General features: G+C 29.0%; 2 protein-coding genes across 2 annotated transcripts; both read left to right on the top strand.

The window, feature by feature from the left end:
- Positions 1–929: 929 nt before the first annotated feature.
- On the top strand, positions 930–2,191 carry LOC110644879 (zinc finger protein 11-like). The gene is made up of 2 exons (XM_021797835.2): positions 930–1,163; positions 1,325–2,191. The coding sequence occupies exon 2, from the start codon at positions 1,355–1,357 to the stop codon at positions 1,943–1,945; it is 591 nt and encodes a 196-aa protein (XP_021653527.2). The 5' UTR covers positions 930–1,163; positions 1,325–1,354; the 3' UTR covers positions 1,946–2,191.
- A 7,726-nt stretch (positions 2,192–9,917) lies between these two features.
- Positions 9,918–11,095, top strand: LOC110644876 (zinc finger protein 10). Its single transcript, XM_021797834.2, has one exon. The coding sequence runs from the start codon at positions 10,156–10,158 to the stop codon at positions 10,708–10,710; it is 555 nt and encodes a 184-aa protein (XP_021653526.2). The 5' UTR covers positions 9,918–10,155; the 3' UTR covers positions 10,711–11,095.
- Positions 11,096–11,279: the final 184 nt, after the last annotated feature.

Genomic DNA, 11,279 nt, shown 5'->3' with positions numbered 1-11,279 from the left:
ATTTCAAATTAGGGTGTAAAGAGGGGCAAAGAGGAGAAAGTAAGAGCTATAACTATTTTTAATTTTGCATCCCTTAAATTTACTCTTTTTTCACCTCTTTTCAAATATAAAAAATTATATTACCTCTTCTTTTTGCCTTTCTATTAATTCACTCATTGTGAAACATAATTTTTTTTTTTTATTATAATCCTCGTTACCCTTTTTCCTCCTTAACTTTTCTTATCTTTCTATTGTTTACCCTTTCTTAAAATATTAAAAAGAGCGCCCTTAATTTGTAGCCGTTATGATCCCTTATGAATTAAAACTTAACAAAACTCCGGGATTCCTTTACGTGAGGGAATAAAGGATTTGAAAAAAGTGGTAAATTAAAATTAAATAATTTTTTCTTAGCGAACCATTCCATTTAACCGAGGGCAAGAGGGTCACTTACAATTGGCTTGTAAGGTGAGCAATACATGATCTTATGCAATCATATTAGGTTTAGTATAACAATCCCTCCTTCCTACTCAACTTAATTCTGAATTCTTACGGTTTCTCGTATATCTGATCTGCGATTGATATGGAATCAAAATATGAGAAATTGAGGCTTCTTCAATTTATGTAACTTTTTGGTGCTTTCACTGATCAAGTTATCCCATCTCTCAATTCTTTGTTGAGCGATGCTTGGGAGGAGTGGGATTTTTCTTTCCAAGTGTTTTAAGAGGCCGACTCCTGACCAACTAGCCTTGCTAGATCTTGTTTTCTTTGCTCAACATATCATGCAATTTTCTCAGCAAAAAAAGAAAAAAGAAAACACACAATAATCAATCTTTTACAATTTGGAGTTAATTAATCCTCCATTGCCAATCGCATCGATTTGTTAGCAAGATTAATTAATTACCTTATTCTGTGTTGGTATCTTAAATTTGATTCTCTATCATGGAATAGGATCCTATCAACAGCAAAGACACATGTGCTTGGTGTACACAAAGACACACCCTCTTTAGTTTAGTTCCCTTTGTCTTGAAAAGAAAAGTTACTTGACATGTAAATGTTAAATATTGATGCAAGCTAACGTCCACTAGATCTCCCCTACATTTAGCAAAAAGGAACAACACTCACTCTCTAAGTTTCTATATTGCTTTATCTAAGCAATAGCCATACATGGTAGCAGACATTTGCAGGTGAGTACAGTTGATGGGATTCAGTTTCTAGCTCTCTCAACTTTCTGAATTCAGCTTCATTAAGAAGCAACCCTTCATCTCACAATAACTCGTGTGAGTTCTCTCCTCTCTTCTTTTTGAGCTTCATATAGATTTTGTTCTTGTTGTTTTCATCTTTTTAGGTTGGATTGAATTCCTCAACTATAGTAACCATGGAGAGGACTTGCTTCGGCAGTGAAGGAGACAATTCAAGTGGTTTTTTATGGCCTCAAAGAAACTACACATGTAGCTTTTGCAAGAGGCAATTCAACTCAGCTCAAGCTCTTGGAGGTCACATGAACGTCCATAGGAGAGATAGAGCCATGTTGATACAGCTACCTTCATGGGTTTTTGAATGTCCAAACCCTAACCCTAATTTTTCTTCCTCTACATCTTTATCTTTATCTTCATCTCGCAGTACTTCAGCTAAGTTGTTGTCATACCCTTGTACTCCTCACCATTCCTTGCTCTCCCCATCCTTCACTTCTTTCTCCTCATCACCGTCTTACCAGGATAAGAAATCCACTGCACTTGAATGTCCTCAACGTGAGTCTTCTACTCCTTTGAGTGAAGATTTAAAGAAGAAGAAGAAGAAGAAGAGCATGAGAGCTGTGGTTGAGGTTGAAGAATTCAACAAGGGTTTTGCACAGAAATATGAGCTTGAGGTTTTGAAGAAAAGTGAAGTTATAAGCTTGGACTTGGAGATAGGTTGTAAAGATCCAAAGGAGGTTTTGGATTTGGAACTTCGGCTCGGTTGTTTCTAGTTTCATTAATGCACGTTAATTGATCTTTGGCTTTGATTTCATTGATTAGCTTCTTTCAGTACTGCAGTCTCAGGCCTCAAAACCACATATAGTCATATACAAGATGCTTTAGAAGTTAGTATTGATTATTATGGGGTGATCAAAGATCAAAGTGAAGATTAATTGCAATTTGCAGAGAGTCTCATAATGAAGATTTCTCACTATTCAACTAGCTGGGCACCCTTCTTAATTAATTAATTATTTTTGTCTAGCATAATCTACAATATGTATCCTGTTTGGCTATGGTTTTAATTTTTAGTTTAGTCTTTAATTATCAGTTTTTATATTCTAAATGTTATGATTAGTTTTGGGTGGCATGGTCCTTGTTAAATTAGGTTAAAACAGTAACATTAGTTGAAGATGCAAGTTGTTGAGATATCATCATTCATCTCTAGTTACTTGGTACTAAGGAAGATGAAGAGTTTTTTTATTTTATTTTACATGAAGGTTATTTTATTAATTACTTGAATTGTTCTGTCTAAGAAATTACTACAACTCATTTATATATTACTTAATAGCTCATTCTTTACTCTCTTAATTTCTTTAGAAAATTGAAGGATTGAAAATAATAATGAAAAACAAGGGCACTGTTCCTTGTGAATGTATTGTCTGTGTCCTTTTTATGCTTTTCTTTGCCCACTAAACCACAACTGTGTAGGTCTCCTTTAAACTCCTTGATTGATTTCATGCTATGCTTAAACATCCAAAATGCAATGCAAATTATGCGAGTGAGATTGTTGCACGTCCTGATCATGGCCTTAAACGTGCATATTAATTAATTGTAATACAATATATATTAATAAATAATTATACTCATTTATTTGATGTAAATTAAAAAAAAAATTACTACTTGAGAATTATATATACAGAACAAATGAGAGAGAAGGCATTTAATTAAGATGGAGAGAGAGAAGTGTATGATGAAGTGATGCCAACCTAACAGAAGATGAAATTGCCAAATAGGGTTAGGGAAGGACATAAATTGAAGGGGTACTATACAAAGAGATTGAAGAAAGATGAATTGGTGTGTGTTTAGGGATATTGGGTTTCCCCACACATCTGAGCTTTTGCATGTTCCCCACATTTGTCTGTTGTCAGTAACATGATGACCTTTTCCTTTACAAGAAACTCTCTGTCTGTTCTTTGCATTCCAAAACTAGTTAACTTTTTAATTCCATCAATCTCTTTTATTTTTTAAGAGAACAAGCGAACAGTTAAAAAAAAATCAACTGTAGAACATGAGGTCACTCATCAAAGACAAAAGACAAAGTGAAGAAATGAGGTTAAAAAAAATTGACATCTTCGCATTGCAGCAGAAGCTGCCCAACTCCATATTTCTGTGAAAAGAGAGGAGAGAATGGTATAAAGGAAGCTAGCCGGCGTACGTCACCATCCACAGGCAGCAGTTGATGCTTTTCTTTTCTCCCTCTTAAAATTATTTTCTTCATTGTTTTAATTTATCCATAGCTAAATCTAATTGGTGGGACTAAATTTAAAATAATTAATGAGCTTGAGCTTGAGCTTGAGCTTGAGCTTGAGCTTGAGGTGGTTTGAAATTGAGAAATGAGAAAGGGCCACTTCCATCTTTTACAGATTCAGAATTCATAGTTAGGAAAGAAGAGTCAATTGGATCCCCACAAACAAATGCCATCTACCCATTTAAAACATGGGCCTAAATACATCAAACCACATAATCAATTTCATTTTATGGGCCTACAATTCCAAGTGGATTGATTGCATTGCACCCAAAAACAAATCCACTTTCTATGATGACCAAAACAAAACTCCACTTCCATTCTTTGATCGCGTTGCCTATGTACACCCTTTTTTTTTTCCAAGTAATATTGGGTATAGAACTCAAAATGTGGGTAATTTTTATAGCTGATTCTTAAATTTTATCTTTTATTTTATTTTATTTGTATTCTTTAATTTTAATTTATTGTTAAAAAATTTTTAAATTTAAATTTTATTTTGCAAAAAATTCTTTTAACTTACAATAGTAGGTTTTAGATTAAAAAAAAAACTCTCTAAATTATAATATAACGTTTACAAATATATTTTTAATACTTTTAATAAAAAGTAAGTTCTCTCTAAGAAGTAGATTATTTTGATAGCATTGATAATTTTATAATAGGTCCAAATAATAATAGAGACAGATAATAATTTATAATTTTTTTAAGTTTAAGAGAAAATAATGTAAAAAGATAATTTTATTATTTTTTAATATGAAAACTTGTTATAATATGTTGAAAGAATTTTTGTGAAAAAAAAAAAAAATTTAAAGATTTTTAAATAAAAAATTAAAATTAATGGATTAAAGTAAAATACATAGTGAAATTTAGAGATGAATTATAAAAATTACCCCCTTAAACTGTAGCGCCAGCATCGCTAATGATTAGGCTAATACTTTTGTTAATTACAGAATGTTTTTAGTTTTTAAATGGACTCTGAGACAAGTACGGCTGCTTAATTTTCATAGTTTAGAGTAAGCATTCAAAATTCAAAGGATTGACCAGAAAAATGGAAACCCATTCAATTCAGATTGACCAGACAAATGGAAACCCATTCAATTCTGATCTCCACTATTTTTTTTTTTTTTTTTTTTGAACTTTCAGTTCTACACTACATTTGGCATCACATAACTGATTTTATGCTATGTTCATGTCCTTTAGAATTTGACCCAACTGGTCAGTGGATTTATGTTAATGACTTTTCCCTTTTCTAATATTGATATCCTTTTTAATGTACTGTAATAATGAAAGTTCTAAATAAAAAATTAATTAAGATGAGTTTAATTCTTTCTCATTGAATTCCAACTTAGACTTTATATTCAAGATTTTATATTTTTTTTTATAAAAATGAAAAAAAAAATCATTAATCAGAAAAAAAAAAATATATATATATATATATAGACATATTATATTTTTGAATAAATGAAAGTAACTGATCATATAAATAATATAAAGAATATGGAGGATTTAATAAAATTGATAAAGTATGTTGATTAGCCAATAGAAGAGTTATGCATTTCTCTTTTAACTCTATTTTTTTTTTTTTTACAAGTCTCATCAAATAACATTTAAATTTAGATCTCCTATTGAAATAAAGATTTATATCTCGTAGAATACTCTTTCTTTAAAATTAAAGTATATCAATAATAAAATACATATATAATAACTCAATTAAAGAAGAGAAAACACCATAAAAATTTAAGATCTACTAGCAAAAATAAATATGAAAATTTATTCATTTAAAATCTATCAATAATGATACATCTAAAAAGAAATGCTCAAAATTTGTTTCAAATGAATACAAATCTGAGAATTATTAGAAACCAAAAAATAAATAAATAATAAAGAGAGAGAGAGAAGGATTGCCACCAGCAAGAACACTTACCTATAACCACTCAAAAAAGAGACCAAAGGGAATGAATGAGAAAATATAAAAAATATCAAAGGAATAAAGGAGATGAAAGGGAATTAGAATTGTCTTTAAACTTTGACCCAACATTTCATAATTTAGTGTACAACTCTAATACACTAAATTAAAAAAAAAAAAGGATTAGCAATCGAACAAATTGGTTGCTAATCAATTTATCAATTGATTCAGTCGGTTGCAATGAGTATGGTTCTAAATAACAACCGACAATCAAATCGATTGCAACTAGCAACTAACAACTAAATCGATTGCTAAATTAATTAAACTTAAAAAAATAAAACTTTTGATAAAAAATTATTGGTTGCTAGTACCAACAGATTTAGCAACTGAAATCAGTTGCTAATAACAACTAAAACATAATCAGTTACAAAAAAATTTGACGTCTTTAATTTTATAATTTTACAACCATTTTGTAATTCGGTTACTATTTACAATTAATTTAGCAATCAAAAAATCGGTTGCAAATTTTAAAAAAATTATAAAAAATTAAATTTTCAATAAAAAATAAAAAATTCAAATAAATAAATTTTCCAAAAATTAGTAAAATAATAAATTATCAATGAAAATTAGTAGTAAAATTAATATAAAAATATTATAAAAAAATTACTAATAATAACTATTATAAAAAATATTAACAAAAAATTAAATATTAAAACATATTTATAAGACAAATTACTAAAAACAATTACCATATATATATATATATATATTATAACAAAAAATTTCTAAAAATTAATACTATAAATAATTTACTAACAAAAAATATATTTGCATAAAAATTTTTATTTTATGCAAAAGAAAAATAAATTAAATAAAAAAATAAGAAAGAAAAAGAAGATGAAGAAGACAAAAGATGAGAAAGGATGACGAAGAATAAAATATATGAGAAAGAAAAAGATGAAAAAGAAAATAGTTAAAAAAATGATGAAGAAAATAGTTGAGAAAGAAAAAATAATAAAAAAAATATGTTAAAAAAATATGATAAATAAAAAAGATGAGAATAAAAAAGACGATAAAGAAAATGACAGAAAAGGGAAGAAAGAAATAAAAAATGTGTAGTGAAAAAAAAAAGAGTGGTAGAGGAAAGAAAACGAGTAGAAGTTTATACAAGTAAATTAACAACCGATTGTCGATTGTTAATTTTTTAAAAAAATTAAGCAGAATTTTTTTTTTTTAGGGAGGGAATTTTGTAACCGATTTGCAATTGATTTCAAAATTGGTTCCTAATAACAACCGTTTTTAATCAATTACAGAAATCGGCTGCTAACAACAAACGATTTACAAATCAATTGTAAATCAAAATAAAAAATAAAAAATATGCGAGAATTTTTTAGGAAAAAAATCAGTTGCAAAATCGATTTAAAAAATCGGTTGCTATTAATAATCGACTCGCTAATCGGTTGCAAATAAAAAAAAATGAGTGAAAATTTTTAGAGAAAAATTGATTGTGAAATCGGTTGCTATTAGCAAATGATTCACAAATCAGTTGCAAATCAAAAAAAGAAAATAGTAAAATTGGGAGAAATTTTTTGATGAGAAAAATTGGTTGTAAAATCAGTTACAGTTAGCAACCGATTTGCAAATTGATTACAAATCAGAAAAAATAAAAAAATATTGGGCATAAATTTTTAGAGAAAAAAATTAGCAATAAATTTACAATTTATTACAAAAATCAGTTTAGCAACTAATAACAATGGATTTTAGCAATTGATTACAAAGTGGTTGCTAATTTTTTAAACCGATTGTAAATCGGTTGCTAATTCTGAAGCCAATTAAAATAATTCTTTAATTTATCAATCAATTTTAAAATCGGTTGCTATTAGCAATAATTAGTCGCTAATAGCAACCAATTTTAAAATCGGTTACTAATTATATATTTAAGATTTTTCTAATGTCAATTAGCAATTGATTTAGCAACCAATTATAAATCGGTTGCTAATAACAATCGATTTGGCAGTCGATTCTTGAATCGGCTGCTAAATTTTTATAAATTAATTATTTTACTAAAAAAAATTGAAATCACAAATTGATTGCAAAATTAGTTACTAATAGCAATCATTTCAGTAAGTTATAATAATTGGTTGCAAAACTAATTATTTTTTTATGTCATTTGATATAAAATTCTTAAAAAAAAGGTTAAAAATTAAAAATGTACAGAGAATAGGAGTATAAAAGAGATTAGAGGAAAAAAATTAATATTATGAAAATTTCATGAAACAGCTTAAAAAAAAAGAACTATTACATTCCCTTACTCCCATGCCATTGAAAGACCTTGTACAAATTAAATTAAAAATAATAATAATAATAATAATTATACAAAGCACCAAAATATTAATTTGTTCATGTATGATATCTTTAGCAAAGATCGAAATTTTTCATGGATAATTGTCACAGTAAGATTTATGTATTGAATTTAAAGTTTCTTCCTTCAAAATAGTTTAAGTGAATTTAATTTGATTTCTCATGATATATAATTCTTTTTATTTTCTTGTTTGGGAAATCCAACAAACACAACATATGCAAAAGAAAAAAAAAGTTGAAAATCCTTTTCACCTACACCTTAAACAATTAACCATTCATTAACAACTGGGGAAAGGAAAATTAATCAAATTAAGAAAAGGACGAATGATTTGGTAGAGAAATAAAATTAGTTGCAGCTGCTTTACTACTCACGTAGTTGTCGTCCTTGCTCTTCCATTCCACGTCTCTACCCCTTTCTTTTTTCCCTGTAGACTAAGTCAAGTACAAATAATGGCCTAAAAAACCCTAAATTTTTATCACACAATTATAATCCACTCGAAGACAAAATCATACCATCACGAAAATTAATCTTTGCTAATGATTTATGTGTCATGTCTGCTTCTGATCTTTTGAACCACTATCCTGCCCTTTTTATCTGTCCCCACGTCACCAAAACCTATATATTAAATTTATTATTAGAGAAGGTAACTTTTAATTAGAGAAAAAAAAAATCATCATTCATAAAAAATTTGGTATACTAATAAAGAAGTTTTTGGCCTGCACTACCCTATCTGTATCTGTTGTGTGTATTACTGTAGGGATACAATTAAAGGGAAAAAGGGATATTATATTTAATATATTAGTAAAAAAATATAAAATTCTTTATAATTAAGCACATTTTCTAGCTAGGTAGATTCCAATTTTATAAACTTCTCAAGAAATTAAGCTTCGGATGATTATGATCAAAAGGTTGGAGCATGCAAATTGATTTTAGAATTTTTCTTTTTTAAAGGAAAAAGGCTAAGAGAAGAATATATATTTAAGAGATGTTGATTGTGATAACATAAAGTTGATGTGTTCTGTATTATAGTTATGGTTTAAAAGAGGATAGAAAAAAGCTGATACTTGAAGACAAACAGAAAATCCAAAAATGCTCTCTGTTCCTCATTTATCATCATGTATCAGGTAGGAAGGTTCCTCCATCTTTCCTCAGGAATAATGTGATATGCAAGCTCTAATTATAGCATCTCATTTCATGATTATGAGCTAATAATTTTTATTTATACCATATGCTTGTTTAATTTTGGTAAAAACTTGCTTTTGTGTCTTCTGTGGCTTCAGTAATGACTAAATTAGTGTGTGGATATATCATTTTTATTATTAATTTTCATTTAATCAGTGAGCATATGGGTTCAATAATAATACCCATGAATTAACTAATCAACAATAATATATTTCGTTATAAATACTTTAAAAAGGAAAACTTTTATTGAAACTCGATTTACTGTGAATTCAAAATAAAATATGAATGATGATATTTAAAAAAAATAAATGAAACTTATATATTTTTATTTTAATTTTATGATAGATAAAATTTAGGTAAATATTTTTATAAAAAATATCAGTAAGCTTTAAAATGGATATGTGCGCGCGCGTGCAAGGAATGTACATATATATGATGCAAAAGTGATGGGAGTGGCTAATATATATATATATATACTGTGAGCTAAGAAATGAAGCTTTCCTTCATGTATTAATAGTATATATATTTCGCATTGTCCTCATCGCAAGTCGGCAATCTATGTGAATAGGTTTACCAAATAATGATAAATATAATTAGGTTTAATATATAACATTGGCCATAAATTTTCTACCAATTATCTTTAATCTGCTTTTATATGTTCATTGGAATCTCTTATCAGATTCAGAGAAAAGTACCATATAGAAATAATAGACTTCATGTAAATCATACAAGCATATATATATATATATATATATATATATATATATATATATATATATATATATATATATATATATATATATATTGGTGTTTATAAAATGTAAATTTTTACTCATAAAATAATTAAATATAAAAGGAGATAAAAATGACAAAATAAAGACCGTGTTAAGAAAGCCAACAGAGATGAAAGGAACAAGAGCTCTAAGAGGGAGACAAATCAAGGGGAGTTATGTTTTTTTATTTATTAAAGGAAAAAAAATGCTGTCTTCAAATTGAAAATTAAGCCGGCTATTTCAGAAAACCTCTCTCCGCAAAAATCTAAAGACTTTTCTCTGAATCCACACCTTCACTTGAACTCACACTTAGGTGTTGCCTATGTCCCTTATTTGTCTTTCTCTCTCAACCTGTTCTCTAAACCTTCATCTTCCCACCTATAACAATCTTTTTGTGTCTTCCTTACTCATCAAGCATAACCCACTTTTTTCCTATATATCTACTCGTTCTTTTGAAGCTTCCCTAGCTATATATCATGGAATCAAACCTTCATGAAGACTCCAAGAGCTCCAGCGAAGAAGAAACCGATCGATCCGAGCAAGCAAATGATGATATGGGCACAGGTCGCTCCTATGAGTGTGTTTTTTGCAAGAGAGGCTTCACTACTGCACAGGCTTTGGGTGGACATATGAATATTCATAGGAAAGATAGAGCCAAGCCAAGGCCTAGCTCAGTCATTCCTTCAATTTCCAGCAAAGTTGATGACGATTATTATGCAAGTTTAAGAGGCTATCCACCAATTCAGAGCTACCCACCTCACTATTCCACCGCTCATCATCACCATCATGAGGTACTTAGAAATTATCAAACATTTTTTCCAGCAGCGTCTACATGGGATTTTAGACCCCCACATAGCGACGATTTGCATGTGCAAAGCCCTCAGCTTTTGAATCCTTTCGAGGAGGATTGGCGAAGGAGTCTAAGCCTGCAAATTGGTCCATCCCATGTAGATGATAGTAAAGGAAAAACAGAAGACGGCAGCGAAGCAGACGAGTTAGATTTGGAGCTGAGACTTGGTCATGATCCATAGTATTTATTATTCTATCAGGTATTTGATGAGGAACTTGCATATATGTTAATTATATATATAGCTGTATTTGATATATTATTGTACAGCTATGGATTTTTCGATGCTTCAAAAAAATGGGGGAAAATGTGGAAAATTATTATGTTGCTTAATTTATAAGTGTATTTTGGCATATCTTTTTGGGGCAATTCTGCTGGGAAGACGTATATGGTAGGAGAGGCAAGTTTTCCACTTGTACGTTCAGGAAGAAAGACAATAAATTATAATAAAAATTCCTAGTTAAATTGCAGATTTTGAAGGAAGTTTTATCAGTCTCCTTCATCCTCTATGGAACCCTATATTGATTTAGGGTTATATGAGATGTTCTTCTCTTTGCAAGTGTTGTCACTTTTCCCTTCAATTTTAAGTTGGAATTCTGCTTATATATATTGATCTAATTAAGCAAGATTTTGCATCATTGCATGCTTGATGATGAGGTTGATTTTTCTTCTATGATTTGATAATATAGACAAACCATTAGATGTGATGATCATGAATACAAGTGTGTGTATATATATCCTCTTTCTGTATGA

Source organism: Hevea brasiliensis, chromosome 2, assembly GCF_030052815.1.
Source record: "Hevea brasiliensis isolate MT/VB/25A 57/8 chromosome 2, ASM3005281v1, whole genome shotgun sequence".
Classification (NCBI taxonomy): Eukaryota; Viridiplantae; Streptophyta; class Magnoliopsida; order Malpighiales; family Euphorbiaceae; genus Hevea; species Hevea brasiliensis.
This window is presented reverse-complemented; position numbering and strand designations above follow the sequence as displayed.